The 23225-nt window shown below is 40.7% G+C and overlaps 1 protein-coding gene across 1 annotated transcript in view; it reads right to left on the bottom strand.

Annotated features, from left to right (window-relative positions):
- LOC140908333 (follicle-stimulating hormone receptor) overlaps positions 1-23225 on the bottom strand; it is a 160364-nt gene that overhangs the window by 38699 nt on the left and 98440 nt on the right. The window contains exons 3-4 of the mRNA XM_073335303.1: positions 21754-21828; positions 21232-21306 (exon numbers count right to left, since the gene is read on the bottom strand). Coding sequence (XP_073191404.1) covers positions 21232-21306; positions 21754-21828 — 150 coding nt within the window. The remainder of the gene's footprint in view (positions 1-21231; positions 21307-21753; positions 21829-23225) is intronic.

The following is a 23225-nucleotide window of genomic DNA, read 5'->3' as shown; positions in this document are numbered from 1 at the left end:
GTGTAGACCAGTCCCCAGAAGTCCACAGGTTTTATTTGGCAAGGGTTACCCTGCCACAGTCTACTTAGATCCTTCAGGCTAGTCACAGGTGGCACAGAAAAGCCCTATGGTCTTTTGCAGCAGAACAAAGAACTAGTCCCATGGAGAAAACAAACACAATAATCCTGTCCCAGGCCTACCTTTCTCTGGGGAGACTCTGGCAATCAATCTTAGGAGAGGTACTGAGCATGCCCTTTCCTCTTATTCAGCTTTCCTCTTTCCTTTTTAACTGTCCCCCTTACTACCTGACAGCAAGTGCAAATGTGGCAGGGCAGGGCCGAGTGGGCTCCGAGCAGCTGGTTAACCCTTGCTGGCCCAGGATGGGGATGACACACCCCAACACAAGGCAAAACCAGAATATTACAGAACACAATACTTTTTTTGGCTCATAACATTTTATCCAGTTTGATAACATTGATGATATATTGATCACCTATAAACAGTGAAAGGACAGTGCCACAGGTATCAGCAAAGCTGCCTGGGCTTCTGGCTTAGGACAGATGCGTTACCAGACAAAGAGAAGAGCGGACTTCAGTTAAGGCAAATTGCCTGTATGTATCTACTATGTGAGGTGGTATTGGAGGTAACCTTGAACTGAGAATACTGTTTTTTTGTTTTGTTTTGTTTTTAAAGAAATATATTAGTGGTATATCGAATGTTTTGGGTATGTCTACATTAGACACTTCAAGAGGTTATTCTATCACTGTAATAAATCTACCTCTTTGAGTGGCAGTAGCTAGGCTCATAGAAGACTTCTTAGGCTTAGGTTGGCTTCATTACATTGCAGAGGGTATGACATTTTTCACAGTCCGGAGCAATGTAGTTAAGCCAACTTAATGTCGTAGGCTAGACCAGGCCTTTGTATTAGCATCTACACAGAATAGTGGTCTTCTGTTATTGGATGTAATTTTTTTTGCACACTTACATTCTTGAATAATTAAATGATGATGAAAAACTCTGGCTGAGACGCTGGAAAACATAACGAGCATTCATATAATGTTCAATGTGAACCTGAAATGTTCCTGAAAAGTTGTTAAAAGACCCTTCAGGTATTCATGACCAAACGCGGAAATCTAAACAGGACATCCAAATCCCACATTTGGGCATTTAAATTGACACTTAGGTCCATAAAATGGCCATTTACACGCCTAAGTGTTGATTCAAGCTCTCAAATGCGGAATATGGATACGCTATTTAGACATGATGAAAAATGGGTTCCTTGGCGGTCTCATTTTATAACCACAAGCCTTTGCATTACATGAAAGAACATTTAAAGGGATGGCACTGAATATGCAAGAATACACCTCGGGGACAATTTCTTAAATGTCACAATTACTTCGTCTTGGGAACAGGCATGCTTGTACTGGATAAAAACAACTCCAACTTGTCACAAGTGATCAAGAAAGTGCAACAAAATGTACTTTGCAAAACTAACATATACTGATAAATCGAAAGGCATTATTAATGCAGCAGGTGAGTCATTACAAGATTTTTATTTTTAATGTACATCTTGCAGTGCTGTACCCTGAATAGACTTAGCAAAACAACCATTAAAAAAGGTAGAAAGACACTGCCTCTATCACCTTCCTTACAGTACTTAAAGTTCAATCCCTAAATAAGCTGAGAATTGTGTGGGGTTTGAGCTCCACAGCTGCCTTTGATTTTTCAATGAGAGTCCTATGGCTACAGTTCCATGCAATTGTTTAAGGTGTTAAATGTGAGAATCACTTATATTTAAATACAAATTATATCATGCATTTGTTTTAATAACATCTGTGCTGAGGCAGATAACAACCTGTTGCCAGATTGCGTAGGGGTATAGTAGGGCAGAGGGGAGGGAATTAATAGCTTTCCTCCCCACATCACACCCCATAGCTTAGCTTGGTCCTTGTGTTCAGACAGTGCAAGGACTACAGTACTCTCGCACCACCACCATCACCACCACCACTAGGTCCCCCAAAGGGTGGGTCATGTTGGTCAGCAGAGCTTGCACCCCACAAGTGGGAAGAGGAACTTGTAATGTCTGCATGATACAGCAGTCACTATCCTTCTGTTTTCCCAAAGGTATTGGGCAGGATTCTGTTCTCACATCAGGTATGTGTAACTCGACTGGTTTTAATGGCATGGGATTATGGAGTATAAAATTTAGAAAATCGTAACACTTTTATTAAATCTACAGGTGGTGCAGTGTGTGGAGTGCACTGGTGGACAGGACAATGATTAGAAACAGGAGAGACTGTTTTTAGCAACTCATGTGGCAGAAAAACTAAAAACACTGGTTAAAGCATAGTTCTGTCGGGCCTCACTCTCTCTTTTGTACTCAGACAACAAATCTCTAGAGTGGATAATCTTGTAATCTTGTTAGAATGTAGATAATCCCATTTACTGGATATCCGTCCTGCAGGACAGTGTTGTCAATATATTTACCATGTAATATATATGTTCTGTTGATGCTACCTTTAAACAAGTGTCTCCTTTAATCTACATTATAACTGAATCCCATCTACCATACATATAAATAGCTCTGTAGCAGCTCGCTTCTCCTCAGATTGTCAATGGCTACATTCCAAAGTCATAGTTGTCTTTTAAAAAAGATTACACAGGATGGAGTGTTTTTTCCAAAAAACAAAACACCCACCCACATCTCTCTTGGGTTTTCTGGCACTCATTTGCAGATATTGAGCCAAATTCCACTCTTATTTATGCAACCATAGGAGATGCCCCATGAAATTGAGAGCATGGTTTAACTTATTAACTTATTGTACATATTTGTTAAAGGAACCAAATTCTTAAGTCAGAGACAAAGATGAGATTTCTAAATATTTCATACTGGTTTATATTATAAACATACATATATATATATATATATGTGTGTGTACACATACATATCCTAATAAAATAAACAAACTAAGATCAGAAGTTAGTTTTAAATGCAGAAGCCATTTGAGATATAAGTCAAGAATTCAGCAGTTAAGAACACACTCAAATAACCTTTCAGAACAAAAAGTCAGATCGGCCAGATCCTCAGCGGAAGCAAATTGACATAGCTCCAGATCTGGCCCTGTATGTTACATGCAAATCCCAAAAGATAGTTACATATAATGTGGATGAAAATTTCTAAACGAAGTGGGAAAACCTCAGACATTTTGGTTGGAGTGTTTCAATTCTAATTCTTGAAAATGATCCAGTGGAATGTCAGTTCTATAATGAAGCTCTAGCAGGCAAACACGAACCAAGTAATTTGGTATATGCTAACATTCCACAGGAAGGTGCGTAGTGTGTAGGGAAGATTACCATAAAACTCTCAGGGGCAGACTGAGCCACTTAGCCACAGTCCTGAGTTGGAAGAACTGCAGAGTCACCATCCCTCAGGGGGAGCTTGTGGAAGGGATTGTACCTCAGGGAAACATAATTAATTTCGTTTGAAGCTCCTTAAGGTATCTTTCAGGTGGTGCAGCCTGCTCCTTTACAATGTGCTCAGCCCAGTCCATGGACTGGTACAGTCAGAGCTGTATAGTCAAAGTGCTTTCCCAAGTGCAAGGGCTACAAATGACCTTGAACCTAGAGCAGAGCATGCATATAGGTGGGGAATGTCTCTTTGTGCCTGCCTGCATTCCCTTCCTCCCCTGAGGACACACTTAAGGACCAGGGGTTATGTGGAATTCAGTGTTAATCATCATTATGCTGTACTGTATCCTTGTAGCAAGGCCAAAGATCTCTGTATTTAGGAAGCATGCTATTAATTGTGTGTGCCAGCTCTTCCAAGAAGTCATGTCCTGCATGCACAAACACAGTGATGGAAAGCCTGTGACAGTAGGTTTGCCATCTACAAAGCAAACTAGTTTACGCATAACCTGAACATTGTTTCCACTTTTTCCTGAGACCTAGTTATACAGCCACAATCATGTTCTGAAAATGTTATATTTAAATACTGTTTTCCTTTTAAATTGAAATAATTCAAGGTGGGAGCTGGACATACCCACTGTAACAGCATCATAGGACCTAGATTACATATGTGAACTAATTTTGGAAAGAAAAGAGAGGTTTGAAAAGGCATTATGACATGCCAATGTATAATACCTCATCTTACTATCCTTCCCCCATATGACAGTTAGATAAATTATCTTGTACCTGTGAAAAGGTCAACAAGTTACCATTTTGAAACAGACTCTCTCTCTTTGGCATGCATATACCCAAGAAAGCCAATTAACAATTCTGTCTCTGCTTGAGAAAGACTGGTGAGGAAGTTCATGGTGTGTTTTTTAGTTTGATGATGTCTGACCCAGAAAAGTTTATTATATTTGAGTACAGGATTTTTTCTCAGACTTTTTTCCAGTGATAATATAGGATGTTAATGGGCTGCAGTGGACTCCATTACTGCACGTGGGGATGTACTTCTACCAGAGCTGACAGGCAATACCATATTAATATTCGGTACTTAGAAAATGTAATTATCCCATAGGTTGATGGGAGCACTGAGAAATCTAGCCATCACTTCTTCCCTAGCCATAATAAAGAGCTAGTAATAGTATTCATATGTTTGAAGAATCTTACAGAAAACCCCTTAAGCAGCATACTGCAAAGTTCATTAAATTGATGGGCTACTGCTATTTTAATACTTTGCCCAGTGTCTCTCCATCTCATGCATTGACAATGTTCTGTGTTTTATATTGTCTTCTGCAAACTGACAATAAGTACCTATTTTTGCTTTAGTTTTTTTGAACTGGGTTTTGACGATCCGATCACAGACAACGTACTGGCTGTGGATCTCAGAACACACGATTTGGCATACTGAACAGGCCAGTAACCCATTTAGTCTGATATCCTGTCATTGACATTGACCAATATCAGAACCTTCAGAAGAAGGTACAAGACTCGCAATAATGGGCAATTATATAACAACCTACAATTTCTTCCTAGCTTCTGATGGTTAGTCTGAGTTATGTTATGGTGCGTGAGGGTTTGTTACTCCCCTTACAATTTTTCTCCTATTTTATGAGTTGTGGATGTTCTCCACATATATAGTCATATACATGCCCAATCCTTTTTTGACTCCTACTAAGCACTTGGCTTGAATGGAATCATATGGCAGGGAGCCCCACAGATTAATTATGCAGTGAGTAAAAAAAGTATTCCCTTGTCTCAGTTTTAAATTTCTTGCTTTCCATTTTCATTGACTATCCCCTTGATCTTGTATTATGAGAAAGGGTAAACAGGAGAAGCTGATTTACCTTCTTTTTATCAGTTGTTCTTTTGTACATTTCTATTGTGTCCCCTCTGAGCAATTTCCTCCCTAAACAAAACTATCCCGATCTTTTCATCATTAAAATAAATGTATCTCTGTCCTCTAAAGAGAGGTTGAGAAAAAGGCAAATGGTAGCCTGTGAAACAGTCAAGAGCATGGAGAATGTTGGGGAGAACGTTCATCTAGAAATGTGCCAAGGAAGGACATCTGGGTATCATTGTAGGCATAGGAGGGCATAAACAGCTTGAAAGTATAAGGGTCCATCACCATCACAGCACTCATTCTTTCTCTCTTTCTCGTTCTCAACAAATGACTATTCCAGGGTGGATACATATTAAATAGACACTGGGCTAGAGAGAGGAGGTGGGAAGCCTTGAGTCCAGTGCTCTGAGGCTACCTACCAGATCAAGCCCCACATGGAACTTGGGCAACTGAATGTCTATCTTCCCCAGGTTTGCAAATTGCTCAGAGATTTAATGGAAGATAGGCTACAGTGGGGCAGAAGTGTGCATACCACAGGGTCCAAAACTTAGGGTGCCTAGGAAACTTTGACAGCAGAAAGTTAGCGTGAGTTTATGTACCGACAGGGCTAGACAGAAGCCAACCAGGAGTTTTGTGGATCGCAGTGGTGCTGTGCACAGGTACTTAGATGTCTAACTCTGGAGTTTAGGTGCCCAAGGTGCTTTGTGAATTGTACCCAGGCAATTAGAAATCATCAGAACTGGTTGAACAAATCGTTATGTAAATCAGCACAGCTCCATGCTGCTACAGTGATTTACACCAGCTGAGAATCTGGACCAACATTCATACCAACTTTTGGCAATTTCTATTGAGTAATTATTCAAGTTTATAACTGAATAATACTGCAAGGTTTGGCATTTTAGCAATCAAATAACTGTTTGGAAATATCTTTCCCCCCATTAAACTGTAGTAAGCACTGTCCCAAAGGTGCTGTGGAGGGGAACTTTAAGGAGAAATTGAACAAAGGTTTAGGGAAAATAAGGGAAAGGAACACAAAGAGATGGAAAGGAAAAAAGGAACCAGAATGTGAAAGAGCTGTTGGCAGGATTAATACTAGTGACAGGTCAGGCTATGACAGCTATGTGGAGAGAGAACAAGCACAACAGTCAGTGCCCTATAGTGAGCAGGGAATTGGGTGGGTTTGATAGCTTTGAGTTCAGTTTCCACGCATTCATAAGTGTGGATGTTTTCTTTGTTACACATGACTGTCTTGTAGCTATCTCACTTGGGCCATAATTCAGCGCCCTTTGAAGTCAAAGGAAAGAGTCCCAATGGTGCCAACATATAACTGGGCTGGGGAGGCTTACCCTTTCCTTGAGCATCCTATTTCATGCATTCCTACTTGGAAAAAGAGTGAAAACAGTGTATTGATATCTATGCAAAGACAGATGCTTTTCTGTTTCCATATATCAGTTAGTTATATTTGAGAAAATATGCTGTTGTTCACTCTTTTTTGTAGGCATTGCTAGTCCTGCCAAGTAAACTATATTTGGCATAGGCTATGCATTCTTTGCTGCTTGTTGTGAGGATTTTATTTAGGGTAAACAATGACAGACTTTTGCACCTATGTAGCCGTCTATAGTCAAACATAAAGGTGTAGTAGTTCATAGAGTATGGGGTAACATTCAGTCTGGCAGCCAAAGGAAAAAGGCATGTGAATTCTACTCATGACAACTGGAATATCATTCATTTTCCCCATTGCCAAGTAAATATGCCTTTACCCCACAAGAAGATGTTTGCATTGTTATTTCCCAGTTAAACACCCTGACATTCAGTTAGTCAAATTTCATTGTGGCTTCAGCTAGTTTTTGTACAGCAGACACTCAGCCAGACTCTAGCCAGGTTACAGCCCCATTGCTTCTCAGTGGCAAATGCCCAGCACAGCACAGCATCCCACTGGAGAAGGGGAACTCTCTGCTGGAACACTGCGCAGCATCAGGCCTGTGCCTCTGCCTACTTCCTTGTACAGAAGTTGGGGATATGGTGTGATGGAGGCTGTGCTCTGCTACAACAATCCTCCACTGCGGCAGAGTCCATTACGGTTCCTCTATCACTGGCACAATTCAGAGCTGCTTGGCTGCAACTGGAAGTGGCTTCGAGGCTGCCTCTGGCCCTTTGGATTAGGGAACTATAAATTGCTTCATGACACGTGCCCCCACCTCTTGCACTGAGTGAATTTAGTTCTAGAACTTCATCTCCACTCATTAAAGGAATGCTGCACAACAGCCCAGCAGGGGCATACTATGGGGACAGAGAGGACTCCAGCAACACACAACTCAAAAGAGGGGATTTTTTTTTTAAAATATCTTGGGTCAGATCAGATCTATAAGATGTCTAGTGAACTGAAATGCACAGAATAGACAAACTTCATTAGCATTACATGAAGGTCCAAGATCTTAATTAGCAGACAATTGTGATGGCATTGCTCCTTAATGACAAGAAGCTTGCAACAAAATATCAGTGATACGGCTAACCTTTAGAGGAGAGCATTCTGAAGCTCCAGTGGCAGAATCACTGTGTCTGATTCCCTTCTCACACCATTGATTCCTATAGAGTTACTACTGATTTACATCACTGTGAGAGGCAGCTCAGGGCCCACTATTTTATTAAATCAGTGGTGAATCCCAGCAGGTGAAGATTCCTCACAGTCTGAAAAGGTGTTTATTTAGGGCTGTCGATTAATCGCAGTTAACTCACGCGATTAATTTAAAAAAATTAATTGTGATTAAAAAATTAATAGCAATTAATCGCACTGTTAAACAATAGAATACCAATTTAAATGTATTACATATTTTGGATGTTTTTCTATATTTTCATATATATTGTATTCTGTGTTGTAATTGAAATCAAAGTGTATATTATTTTAATTCAAATATTTGCATTGTAAAAATGATAAACAAAAGAGAGTATTTTTCAATTCACCTCATACAAGTACTGTAGTGCAATCTCTTTGTCATGAAAGTACAACTTACGAATGTAGATTTTGTTGTTGTTACATAACTGCACTCAAAAACAAAACAACGTAAAACTTCAGAGCCTACAAGTCCACTCAGTCCTACTTCATGTTCAGACAATCGCTAAAACAAACAAGTTTGTTTACATTTACGGGAGATAATGCTGCCCACTTCTTATTTACAATGTAACCAGTAAGTGAGAACAGGCATTTGCATGGCACTTTTGTATCCGCCAATCCACATCTGAGATTTCCTGGGAAAGGTCAAACTAAAATGTAAACAAAGGCATCGTCTGAATCATTCATGGACATGTGACTTGCCCAGGTGGCTACAAACTCCATCCTGTTGCTGTGATTTTGCACAGGAGAACAAAGGGGTTCCACCCACAAGAGAAAGAATATAAAAGGCCCTGGAAACCCCTCCCCCATTTTGTCTTCAGCTGGCTTAAGAGATGGCCTCTCCACACCAAAGAGATGCCTGAAAGAAACTGGAACAAAGGACAGTAACTATGGGAGTGTGAGTGATTGCTGGACCCAGACTAGGAAGGAATCCAGTCTGTGAAAGAAGCTTATTGGAACATCTCTGGGGGTGAGATTTCATCAGTAATCAGTTTCTTAAATTATTAGGCTCAGACTTGTGTATTTTGTTTTATTTTGGTTGGTAACTTACTTTCTTCTGTCTGTTATTACTTGGAATCATATAAATACTACTTTTTATATTTAATAAAATCATGTTTGCTTATTAATTAACCCAGAGTAAGTAATTAATATCTGGAGGAGCAGACAGCTATGCATATCTTTCTATCAGTGTTATAGAGGGCAGACAATTTATGAGTTTACCCTGTATACACTTTATACAGGGTAGAATGGATTTATTTGGGGTTTGGATCCCATTGGGAGCTGGGTGTCTCAGTGCTAGAGACAGGAGCACTTCCTAAACTGTTTTCAGTTAAGTCTGCAGCTTTGGGGATGTGGTTCAGACCTGGGTCTGTGTTGGAGCTGTGGCATGTCTGGCTCAACAAGACAGGGTTCTGAAGTCCCAAGCTGCAGGGGAAATGGGCTCAGAGGTAGTCTCAGCATATCGGGTGGCAGTCTTAACTTGTCACAGTCCCCTGTACTGATTTACCTGCATTCTGTCATATATTTCATGTTATAGCAGTCTCAGATGATGACCCAGCACATGTTGTTCATTTTAAGAACACTTTCACTGCAGATTTTACAAAACACAAAGAAGGTACCAATGTGAGATTTCTAAAGATATCTACAGCACTTGACCCAAGGGTTAAGAATCTGAAGTGCCTTCCAAAATTTGAGAGGGATGACGTGTGCATCATACTTTCAGACGTCTTAAAAGAGCAACACTCCAATGCGGAAACTACAGAACCCGAACCAACGAAAGAGAAAATCAACCTTCTGCTGGTGGCATCTGGCTCAGGTGATGAAAATGAACATGCGTTGGTCCTCACTGCTTTGGATCATTATCGAGCAGAACCCATCATCAGCATGATCGCATGTCCTCTAGAATGGTGGTTGAAGATGAAGGGACATATGAATCTTTACCGCATCTGACATGTAAAGATCTTGCAATGCCTGCTATAAAAGTGCCATGAGAATGCCTGTTCTCACTTTCAGGTGACAATGTAAACAAGAAGTGAGCAGCGTTATCTCCTGCAAATGTAAACAAACTTCTTTGTCTGAGAGATTGGCTGAACAAAAAGTAGGACTGAGTGGACTTGCAGGCTCAAAATTTTACATTGTTTTATTTTTGAATGTGGGCTTTTTTCTACATAATTCTACATTTGTAAGTTCAATTTTCATGATAAAGAGATTGCACTACAGTACATGTATTTGGTGAATTGAAAAATACAATTTCTTTTGTTTTTTTACAGTGCAAGTACTTGAAATCAAAAATAAATATAAAGTGAGCACTGTATACTTTGTATTCTGTGTTGTAACTGAATTCAGTATATTTGAAAATGTAGAAAACATCCAAAAATATTTAAATAAATGGTATTCTATTATTAACAGTACGATTAATTGTGTGGTTAATCACAATTAAACATGATTAATTGTTTTAATAGCTATTAATTATGTGATTAATCCCAATTAATTGTTTTAATCACTTGACAGCCCTAGTTTACTTATCGGCTTGACAAGTATGATTTAACAGGGCTGCCTAGAACACTAATGTGACCACAGAATGCTGCAAAAGCACTTCCAAGCTGCTCAGCAGGACAATCTTGCACCTGCACTGCACAATGAGAAGGCCCATTAAACATCAGACACCGAGTCATCTTTCAGCTGCCTTCACAACTGGAATAAGGATTTATTTACTGATACTCATACAACTGGAATTTCTGGTAATTCCCTGTGAAGATTATTTCAGTTTAACATAATTGTGGGACTGTTACAGGAACTTGCTCATAGAGTGGAATGTGGGGTTGGAGTGCAGATAGGCCATAGGATCTGATACTGAAAGGTACTGTGGGCCTTGAAACATAGAATCATAGAAAATTAGTGATGGAAGAGACCTCAAGAGGTCATCTAGTCCAACCCCCCACTCAAAGCAGGACCAACCCCAACTAAATCATCCCAGCCAGAGTTTTGTCAAGCCAGGCCTTAAAAACCTCTAAGGATGGAGATTCCACCACCTCCCTAGGTAACCCATTTCACTCTCGTAGTGAAATAGTTTTTTCTAATATCCAACCTAGACCTCCCCCACTGCAACTTGAGACCATTGCTCCTTGTTCTGTCATCTGCCACCATGGAGAACAGCCGAGCTCCATCCTCTTTGGAACCCCCCCTTCAGGTACTTGAAGGCTGCTAACAAATCCCCCCTCACTCTTCTTTTCTGCAGACTAAATAAGCCCAGTTCTCTCAGCCTCTCCTCATAAGTCATGTGGCCCAGCCCTCTAATCATTTTTGTTGCCCTCCGCTTGACTCTATCCTATTGGTCCACATCCTTTCTGTAGTAGGTGCCTCAAAACTGGATGCAATACTCCAGATGTGGCCTCACCAGTGCAGAATAGAGGGGAATAATCACTTCCCTCAATCTGTTGGCAATGCTCCTACTAATGCAGCCCAATGTGCCATTAGCTTTCTTGGCAATAAGGGCACACTGCTGACTCATATCCAGTTTCTTGTCCACTGTAATCCCCAGGTCCTTTCCTGGAGAACTTCCACTTAACTAGTTGGTCCCCAGCCTGTAGCAGTGCATGGGATTCTTTCATCGTAAGTGCAGGATGCTGCACTTGTCCTTGTTGAACCTAATCAAATTTCTTTTGGCCCAATCCTCCAATTTGTCTAGGTCACTCTGGACTCTATTGCTACCCTCCAGCATATCTACCTCTTCCCTCAGCTTAGTGTCATCCGTGAACTTGCTGAGGGTGCAATCCATCCCATCACCCAGATCATTAATGAAGATGTTGAACAAAATCAGCCCCAGGATTGACCCCTGGGGCACTTCACTTGATACTAGCTGCCAACCAGACGTCGAGCCGTTGATCACTACCCATTGAGGCCGATGATCTAGCTAGCTTTCTATCCACCTTATAATCCATTCATCTTGGACTATACTGTAATTCTTTAACTTGCTGACAAAAATACTGTGGTTGACCGTATCAAAAGCTTTGCTAAAGTCAAGGTATATCACATCCACCGCTTTCCCCATACCCACAGAGCCAGTTATCTCATCATAGAAGGCAATCAGGTTGGTTAGGCATGACTTCGATCATCACCTCTTCCTTGGCTGAACAAGTTTGTTTTGTCTCTAAAACAAAATTGAGTATGCTGGCAGAAGAAGATTTCATACCACATTTTAATGAAATCAGTGAAAAGAATAAAATTCACCACTTTTTGTTCTACTCGTGAAACTTCTTACAATCTTTATTGACTGGAAGCACAGCTGCAATTCGAGTGCAAAGATTGTGCTGTGCCAAGAGGAGACAAGGTAACTTTTACAACAAATAATAGAAAAGTTACTAGTGATAAACCCTTCTCTTTTTATGTTCCCGAACATTCTGGCACTTAATGAGATTATTTCCTCTTGTCAATTACAGCAGTTATTTTATTAGGTAAATATAAGTTGATCTAATATAATGAAATGACTGGAGATAATTCACCATCTTTCACAGTACCACATATTAAAACTAAGGTATAAGAGTCTATTCTTTATTGATTTTGTACGTACGTAGCCCTTTTTGTTCATTGTTTTTCATATTTCCTCTCTATTAATAACTTCTTCTATTTGCCATATATAATGTAGCTTCTTTCATCCCAAGGAAATACACATTTAAGACTATGGGAACATAAGGGTAGCCTTACTGGATCAGATTAGTCCACTATCCTGTCTCCTACAGCAGCAAGCATACAATGCTTCACATGAAGGTGCAAGAAACTCTGTAGTATGCAGACATGGGATGATCTATCCCCATGAAAGTCTCCTCTTCCTAACAAAAATTACCATAGGGCCTGAAGTATGAGGTTTCATATCCCTTCCAATGTTTAGCAGTAATTATGACAACTCTCGATATTCTTGTTATCCATATATATTTCCAGCCCCCCTTTGAATTATCCTAAATTCTTGAACATACCCATATCATGTGGCAATGAGTTCTGCAGTCTAATTAGACACTGCATGAAAAAATATTTGCTTTTATCAGTTTTGAATTTGCCACCTTTCAATTTCATGGCATGGCCTCTTGTTCTTCTGTTATGGGACAGCAAGGACAGAAGGGAGGACAGAAGCTCTCCATTTACCTGCTCCAAACCCTTCAGCATTTTATATACTTTTATCATGTTCCCTATTTCTCTCTTTTCTAAGGTGAATGCTGTCAGAGCCAGGGAATGAGGGGTCCTAGCTGGCAGGGCCTGGGAAAGAAGCAGAACCAGAAGCTTTGAAGAAGCTGCCCTTGGGCAAGCACATCAGTTTGGGTTTTGGCTTCAGGAGTGATGGAGATAACACTCCAGGGGCACCAGCAGCAAGGGGTGGGGCTGTTTTCCAGCTTCCTTAGCATCTGGAGGGGGCCAAATGTGACCTGTACTCTCAGTACTGGCTACAGTCCTCTGTGCCATGCTCCACTGAATGGCCACAGGGAAACAGTGGAAGTTTTGGGGAGGAATGATGCACTAACCAACCTGGCGGATGGCAAACTCTTTTCTGTTCTATGTAGGTTCTTATACCCACCCCCTCATCATCATTGTCTCTGAGAACCTAAAAGGATGTTACCCTTTTCACTTGGCAGCCCAAAGGAAGGCAGTGAGATTGTGAAACTGCTCATCCACCAGGGACCCTTAAACTCTAAAGTGAACAGAATGCTCTTTGAGAGCAGAGAACTCAAAAAGTACAACTCCTACATCAATCCCAAGAATAAGAGTAATGAAAGCACACTGCCCCATGCTGCCCAGCACAGCCATACAGGTGAAGGTTCTCCTGGAGGAGCTGATTGACTCAACTGATTCTGAAGTAAAAATATCACTGCCTGAAGTTTTATCTTGGAGTTTTCCATTCAACTGTCAGCCAAGACAAAGCAGCCTTAGCTTGAGAGATAAAATGATATCATAGTCCAAACTGATGTTCTAGATTTCTTCTATGTATATTTCATATGAACATATACCACTAATCATAATCAATAAGTGCAGTGAATTATTTTATAGTGAAAACAAATATTCTTATTGTAAAAGAAACATGAGAATAAATGATGATAAATTGAATAGATTATTCCAGCAGCCTGTGATTTCTTTTACAGTGATAGGGCTAGTCTTTTCCATTGTGAAAATTCTAGTGGAAAATTTTCAACTGGTTTCAGTTGGCACAATAATTTATACTAAAGAAGTAGGTAGATTTTGAATTATAGGGGTGAAATCTGGGATCTCGTGGTCAGTAACAAAACTCCCATTGACTTCAGTGGAGCCAGATTTTCACCATAAGTATTTAAGTTCTACATTGAGAAGATGCAAATGGGTTCCAAACAAATAACTGTGCACGCAAAATATGCAGTAGATATTGGCATGTGCAGTTACTGGTTTTGTATGTGCAACTGTATATTTTTGGATTAACTATCACTTTGCACCTCCATTTGCATGTTTTGGCCTAAAGTGCACTTTTGAGGCACAGCCATGCATATGAATTGGTGTGGTGTTGGGGGTGGTGTGGAGCCATACTGACCTAGTGGGACTTCAGGGATGCACAATCCTCCCCTGAGCTCTCTGATGCATGCTGGCAGGTGAAGGGGACGTGTTGCTTTGTTTGACTACATAACTGATAGAAAACATCCTCTAACTAAAAGGAAGTAAGAGAGGGGTGGAACATGGCTCCACCCAGTATATGCTGAGTAACTCAGTTAACCTCTTGATGACCCCTTTACTACAATCTGTGTGATCAAAACATAGGCTCCCATCCTTCAAAATGTAATCCTAAATGTTTACATAAAAGCAGTTACGTTTTGTCCAGTTGGGATTTTTCTAAAGTGCTGGCCAGTCAATGCTTTCTGTCCTTTTCCTGTCTTGCTCTCGTGTCTCTTTCTCCTTTCTCATATTGCCTCCATCTAACATGTTTAGTAGAAAGAGAAATCTTAATAGCTCCTCTAGTTCTCTAGTGAAAGGTGCTTGTAGAAGGAAAATAAAATCCAGATTTGGCAGCGATACCAGAAACAACCTCTTCTCTTTCCAAAGGTACTTGGAAATGACAGAAAGATGTTCTAGTCTGACGCTTTGCTTATCAAAGAACAGTTTGTCCTTCCCAGCTCACTGTGGACCATACAATCTGCTAAAATACATAGCAAAGTATCTGGTAAGAAGAGACACATCTCCTTTGCTAAGCCCCTCAGCTGGGAGTTTGTAGAGACAACACAGCCTGAAATGAAACACAGCATTATGTTGAAAGACAGCAGACTGACAAGGTTTCCTTTTCTCACTCCATAATGTAGGCTTGTGGTTCCAGGTGGCTGCTGAGCTTGTACTAACACGCTTAAATTCCACATATTGCAGTTATCCCACGGTTCCTTCCTACTGCCATTCACAAGCTGAAATGCCAGAACCCCAAATAGACAGGAGAAATTGAAAAATTACTAAAGGGGGAAAAATGACAAAATTTCATCAGGATTTCACTGAATACATGACAGCACAGAAAAGAGGTGTCATCTTCTGTCTCCAGATTCTTCTATCCACCTGACATATGCCACTGCTGCTGGATATGCTGGTAGCTGATTTATTACACTGTACTCCTGTGGCTAAGGCATGGGTTCTGGTTAGAAGAGTGAGAGGCACAATGTGACTTCCACTATTTGTTGAAGAGTGTGCTAAAGTCTTAGAAATATCAAACTCCAGGTGTGTCATTTTGATGGATGAACTAGATGAGAAAGTATTCTACAAAGGAGATCCATTGAAGCAAATGATGTTTACAAAAGTGTAATCCTCTGAGGCTTGTTACTGTTTTAAAATGCTTTCCCAAGCTTTAACTCATACGGAAATGAGTTTAAATATGACTTGGGTCTTGGAACTTGAAAAGGAAAGCACAGATGGAGGATAGCATTCAATTAACTAATCATACAAGTATGGCTAATGCTTTCTCTACCACCCTTGACTCTTTTGACCCTTTCCTCTATGCAAAGTCTGCCTCACAATTCCCCAGCATCCATATCCTCAGCTCCTGTTCCATGTCACTGAATGCCTCTGCAGAAAGTCCGATGAGCAGGTGGATTTTCTCCACAAATCTGTTTTTTTTTTCTTTTTAAGTTCTGCAGTCTTCCATATCACCCTTATTCTCCTATGCCCACAAGTACTGTCACCTTTTGGCTACTTTTGATTCCAGTTTCAATCATCCTTCTCTGCTTTCTGTGCAAGATCTTCTCTTGAGGGAGTCAGGAAGATAAAAACCTGCTATAGCCTTCCTCTTGCTCCTCTTCCCCTTGAATACTCTCCCCTTTCTTCCTTCTTACTGCCATTGACATTTCTTGTCAGGTTTCCACCACCTCTGATTCCTTTATCCATTCCAAAGACTCTTTCCCCTTCTGTCTCTTAACCTCCCTTGCTAACATTCTCTCCCTTACCTTCCTCATTAACCTTTGGTTCCTGTAAACAAATGCAAGCATCTTTGTTCTTCCCCCACTCCTGAAAAACTGACCTCTCCATCTTCATCCTTGAGTTCATCTTCATTATTTGCCCCCCCCCACTTCTCACTTCACACCTTTTTTGGGGCAGTGCCTTGTATCATTCCCCTTCTGATTGCTGGCTATGGGGGAAGGGCATCCCTTCACTCTAATGCTCTGGCTGCAATAATGTCCCCCGAGGATAGCTGTGTGAAAGTTAGAGCAGGCACCAGGGAATTACATTGGCCCCAGGACTGGGGGAGCACAATTAAGAAAGAAATGCTTTCAGCTGTATTTCCATTATTGTAGTGGGACAAAAACAGGACTGGATCTCCTTTCATTTGCACCAGTTTCATGCTGGTCTAACTCCATTACAATTACTCCTGATTAACATCACTGGGAGAGGAGAATCAGGCTTTTTGCATGCACGTTAAGGTTGATCTAATTTATGCTGACTATCGTCAGTTACAAGGAGCTGTTTTGGCAGTTGGGAATCACTGGGCTTAAGGGAATTCTGGCCAACCTCCTTTTCCAGATCTGTTGTACCAACTGCCAGGAGTGGGAGGTGAAGCAGGAGATACCCAAAGGAATCCTCTAGTGGGTGTCTAAAAGGCCTCCAGGGCAGGTTCTGGGCCAGGAAATAAGTGGGAGGGGCTGATTCCACAAAGAGTGGCACTAGGTTCAGGAATTAATAAAAGAATACTGTCTTTTTAGGAAAACACTGTGATGAGCTTCTTCTGTTGGTCCTGGGGCCGGTTTTGTTCAATATCTTCATTATTGATCTGGAGGATGGCGTGGACTGCACCCTCAGCAAGTTTGCAGATGACGCTAAACTGGGAGGAGTGGTAGATACGCTGGAGGTTAGGGATAGGATACAGAGGGACCTAGACAAATTAGAGGGTTGGGCCAAAAGAAATCTGATGAGGTTCAACAAGGACAAGTGCAGAGTCCTGCACTTAGGACTGAAGAATCCCATGCACTGCTACAGACTAGGGACCGAATGGCTAGGCAGCAGTTCTGCAGAAAAGGATCTAGAGGTTACAGTGGACGAGAAGCTGGATATGAGTCAACAATGTGTCCTTGTTGCCAAGAAGGCTATCGGCATTTTTAGCTGTATAAGTAAGGGCATTGCCAGCAGATCGAGGGACGTGATCGTTCCCATCTATTTGACATTGGTGAGGCCTCATCTGGAGTACTGTGTCCAGTTTTGGGCCCCACACTACAAGAAGGATGTAGAAAAATTGGAAAGCATCCAGTGGAGGGCAACAAAACTGATTAGGGGACTGGAACACATGAGTTATGAGGAGAGGTTGAGGGAACTGGGATTGTTTAGTCTGCAGAAGAGAAGAATGAGGGGGGATTTGATAGCTGCTTTCAATTTCCTGAAAAGGGGTTCCAAAGAGGATGGCTCTAGACAGTTCTCAATGGTAGCAGATGGCAGAACAAGGAGTAATGGTCTCGAGTTGCAGTGGGGGAGGTTTAGGTTGGATATTAGGAAAAACTTTTTCACTAGGAGGGTGGTGAAGCACTGGAATAGGTTACCTAGGGAGGTGGTGGAATCTCCTTCCTTTGACGTTTTTAAGCTCAGGCTTGACAAAGCCCTGTCTGGGATGATTTAGTTGGGGATTGGTCCTGCTTTGAGCAGGGGATTGGACTAGATGACCTCCTGAAGTCCCTTCCAACCCTGATATTCTATGATTCTGTGTCACTACCTGGGCTGCAGGCATTTGAGGTTAGGTGGGAGCAGGGCATGGGGTGTGAACAAGGAAGAGATTTAGAAGATGGTGCTGCCAGTGACTCAGGGATTCAACCCTTGCCTCATTCATTTGGATACTTCTGATGCTATACCTGATGGAGCAAGAGGTAGGTGTCCTATTCATCTTATTAATGGCACACCATAATAGTAGAGATGGAACTTTGGCTACTGAATCTTGCCTTAGAAAAGTAAAATGTTCTGACCTGAGTATAACTGATTCTACCAACTGAAACTATATGCTAGAGCAAAACCTTATAATTTCTTATCTTAAGGGAAAAAATCTAATTCCCAATTTAATTCAAAACTCTGAACAAAAATGAAAAGTGGGGGGAGCTTGTCAGTAGAATTCGAGCTGGCAGAGGTTCTCTGGATTCTATAGATTAGATAAACCTGACAGAATAACTGACATTAGTAGAATGAAACAACATCATAACAAGGTCTAAAAGCTACAAAATGAAACAGGAAGATAACACTTATTAGGGGTGCGGAGCAGCAGGGTATGCGAAAGGGTTGCTGAGATTAAACTATAATTTACTGAATGAAAAAGAGCAAAATCCAGCTGGCTGACAATTACAGCAACTAGACATGATGGGAAGGGAATGTAGTGTAAACCTTATTTAAAAATCAATAGATAATTTTCCCACGTGTTGCAATATGAAAGGCCAGAAGTTAAGGTAAAGGGAAAAAGTACCTGCCCACAAACACTATTTGGAGAAAATAAAAATCAGATCAACAAATTTACTCTTAGTTCTGTAGTTTAAGCACATTTAATGAGTTTTTTAAAAATCACTTTTGGTTTCTCAGTGAAGTGTGTAACATTCTGATGAACTACACTAGTTTTTCATCTATGCTATCACCTGATCAGCATGAAATAAAATCACAACCAAGACTATATTGGTGCAACATTTGTAAATATATAACTACAATGCAATAAAGATAATACAGAAATCACAGAGTACAGCAGCTCAAGCCATGTATTTCCATTTACCAGGGTTTAAATAATGAATGTTTGTGCAGCTTTAAATTGCCACAACTCAGCCCAAAGTCTATGATACCATCTGCTGGACAGAACTTAGCAGTGGCTTATGAGGCAGAAAGTCCATTAAGGGGAGGCTACTGCTGCCTCAAATGTCCACAATTACTTCGCTGTTCAGGAGGCCAGTGTAGCAACCAGAAAATGGGCATTAAAAAGACCTGTCCAGGGGTATGTTGACTCAGCTGTCAGCAGATATCTAAAGTGGTATCCATGTAAACAGGGATCAATTTTGAACAAGTGATGGTGCTGTCCCAAGAGCCAACAAAAACCCAAGCTCCCATAGAGGAGAAAATTGAGTAGGTGTACAAAGATGATATTACTCAGTGCTTAAGATGCTTGCAAGAGCTTTTCTTTATTACGGTCCAGTTCCAACTGACTATGTATAACAAGAGCTTCACACCAGATCATGATTGGTATCAGGGACAGACAACTCAGAGAGAGACTACTAGAAGATCCCAAAATAACCCTTGAGAAAGCAATTAGCATTTCCAAGCAAAATAAGTCACCTAGTCCAGACTGGAGTTTATGGAGGGTGGACACTGCTCTGACACTGTGGACATGGTAAAGAATTCATAATACTACAGGAAAAGAGACCTAAAGCAGAAAGGCTTGTGGAGCTCAAAGCTGGAAACCACCAAAGACAGAACATGGCACTGCACACACTGTGGCAAACAACACAAGCCACAAAAACCCATGGCATATGGAAAAAGATGCAAGAACTACAATGGATTACAACACTTTGCAAAAGCTCTGCTTTATTCTAAGTCCAGTCCCAACTAGCTGTGCTAAACAACAACAAGAGCTTCTCAGCACCCTGCCCAGACTCTCTTTAAGGGCTGAGCTTCCCAAACAGACACAATCCCACAACTGTAAGAATGATTTGATGTCTAGTGAATGTGTCCTTCAGTGACTTGTGAGGATCAAAACATTTTGCTTATGACAAAACAAGTTCAGAGGTACTTTAACAGGGTAATAATGAGCTATCTACTGGTACCTCTCAAGGTTCACAGCACTTGGAGTCTGATCCAAATCCCACTGAAGTCAAAGAAAGTCTTTCCATTGACATCAGTGGGCTTTAGATCAGGCCCTTCATTGACCAGATAATTTTAATCGCCTGTCCATATTGCACATTATATTTTTCTGGTTGCAACAATGGGACCAAATCCATTCAGGAGAGCCCAACCTGACAAGGAAAGGGTAACTTTTCATGTATGTCTGTGCAGATGCCTTTAAGGATTTTTTCTATCTAGTAACCAGTTGTAATACAGAATTTAGTGGCCTTGGATTTCTAAAATTAGCTCGCTAACTCCCTATTTACACTCCTAACTAAAAGAAGTCTCAGCTGAAGATGTATTGTGCACCCACAATGTTTACTGAAGTAAATGGGAAATGTGCCTGCTCAGTTTCTGAAAGTCAGTCCACTTTTACCTAGGAGCCTAAACAATGGTTTAGGTGTCTAAACGTAGACACCCACATTTGAAAACTGTGGCCAGTGGGACTGCTTACATGAGTAAGGCAAGCAATTTTAGGCTTTTATCTTTAGGGGTGTGGGTTAGGGCATGAAAAAATTAATGTGATATCCTGGACTATCTCTGGCTGTACATCAAAGATGACCCAGGGATCTTATTTAAATTTGCAGCCACTAAACACAATTACTGTTAAATAGAGTCCATTGGATTTCATTTGTTTTCTAATACACAGCTGTGGAGAGATCATCAGTCAGATTATGGTCTCATGCTAAAAGATGCAAGAATATTTTTGGATTATACTTCATTTTAAGGGCAAATTTAATTATCACTGAATTATGATGACATCCCCATGGGAGCAGATATGGCAACTGCAGTAGTGCAAGCGACATTCACAATGAGGAGCGCTATTTAAATGAAAATAAAATTAAGCTGAATACCAAATGAACTCATATTAAAAGGATTTAATCATCCAATGCCATGTATAAATGAAAGCCATTGCTGAAACACTGCCATTGTTGAAAGGAAGCAGAGTGAAAATGTTTATGAACATTTGTATAAAAGATAATTGAAATACATTCATATTGTTTCAAACAATTATCATAATTACAAGTAGAAAAATTCTTACAGATATTTGAGGCTTGGAAGATTCTGAAAGGCGTCTTGGTCAATGTATACAAGGTTATTTGCTTTTTCAATTCTTCTACAAAAGGAGAAAATAAAACATTACAGCAAATGGATCAGTGCCTTTTTAAATAGATCCAGGGCTTTTTTTAGATAGAGGAGAGCAATAAATTTGGGGGCATTTCTGACAGGGGATAACTCTACATGCCTCCAAAGGAGCAGCCAGTCAGAACCTAGCAGAGTCAGAATCCCAGCCCTCTACCTATTTTACCATATTGCCAATAGTTGAGGAAGTGTTTTAGATCAAAGAGTGAGAGTGTTGAGGGCAAGAGATGAGGGAAGCATCTGGTTGAAAAAAGAAAGGGGCAGTGGGAAGAGAAGGACGTAGACAGATGAAAAGAGAGATCCCAAACATACATGTGTGCATTTGAATTTTTAAAGTACATCTGAACCAAACCCTTTGATATCTGGCCACCACTAGTCTTTAGATTTCTATCCTATGATCTTATGTTGCTCACTTACTTACATTTCATGTAGTTTGGGAAGGTTGGAAAACACATTAGCTTCTATGACTTCCAAGGCATCATTCTGGGAGATCTCTCTGTGGAGAAAAGAAGTTGAGATATTTCATGCAATGCTACAAGTGAAAAGATAAACCAAAGAAGTATGGGTATTTGGTGAAGAATGATACCTAGAATTTATATGGCACCTTTCATCCACAGGCCTCAAAGTACTTTATGAAGGAGGTAAGTATCATTAGTCCCATTTTATAGATGAGGAAACGGGCCCAGAGAGGTGAAGCAGGCATGTGGCAGAGCTGGGAACAGATGCAGGTCTGCTGAGTCCCAGTCATGTGCTCTATTCACTAGACCATACTGCCTCCTAAAGGTATTCTAAATTTTGACAGGTGCCTGCACATATGAAATTACAGTGCAGGATCTATGGGCCACAGACTGTTTACTGGATCTCACTGACTTTCACTGGATCTCACTGTTTACTGGATCATCACTGAATGTTAATATTGATTTAGCCAAAACTTTCATAACCTTGTGATGGGGAGACGGGAACTTTAAATGTAACAGCTCTGAAGAGGTAGGATTTTTGATTCCATAGTAACACATACTATGATTTCGTCCTGGTGTAAAATGTTCAGCTTACTTTAAAAATGTTATAGCAAACACATTTCCAGAGTTCTGCTGTCAGAAGGCAGGAAGCCACAGAGGTGGTACAGCTCTCCCGTCCCCAGCAGAAAAATGTGAAGAAAGCTCCACCTAATCTAGCTCATGATATTTATATGTGAGTGATGCCTCTTATGTATAGTTTCAAAATCGCAGAACAAAAATGGGTACAGTTTTCTTTTATGAGCTGAAACTGCAGCTGTGCCAGAATACATGCAGCTGAACACCACCCTTTGCTCCACTTATCTCTGGGGAGTTTCAGCCCATGGTGTAACTTAGAGTAGCCACAGGACTGCTTTATATTACACCAGTTTGTTATGGTCACCAAAAGGCTACCAGAGAGAAATTGCCATACTGCAACATGCTCTGGCCAAGCCCTCTATGTTGAGGGGCATCAGGAGAGGCAGGCTAGAGCTGGCTATTCCAGAGGGTTACCAATCTGCCAGTTTAGAGATCAGAACAAAGGATCCATTTCTCAGGCTTGGAACTGGTGCATGAAGTACATTTTGAGATTCGGATATAACTCACTAATGGGAGGACACACCGGCACACAGCTGCCAAATGAAGCCCTGTGAAATGGGTCATATTGTATATTGGATACCCCTGATTTATGGTTATTTTGTTCTTTTGAAATTAAGGTAGCTATTGCAAATGGATTCATACAAGGCCCAAAGTAAAAGAGTAAGAGACAGTAACTATAGGTAAGAGATCAATTATAAAAATAGTTAAAAACTAATATATATGAAATATCCCTCTTTGTTTTGAGCAGCCACTGAACTATGCCTACCAAGTAGGCTGCCCATTAAAAAAAAAAAATCTT

Source organism: Lepidochelys kempii, chromosome 3, assembly GCF_965140265.1.
Source record: "Lepidochelys kempii isolate rLepKem1 chromosome 3, rLepKem1.hap2, whole genome shotgun sequence".
NCBI lineage: Eukaryota > Metazoa > Chordata > Testudines > Cheloniidae > Lepidochelys > Lepidochelys kempii.
This window is presented reverse-complemented; position numbering and strand designations above follow the sequence as displayed.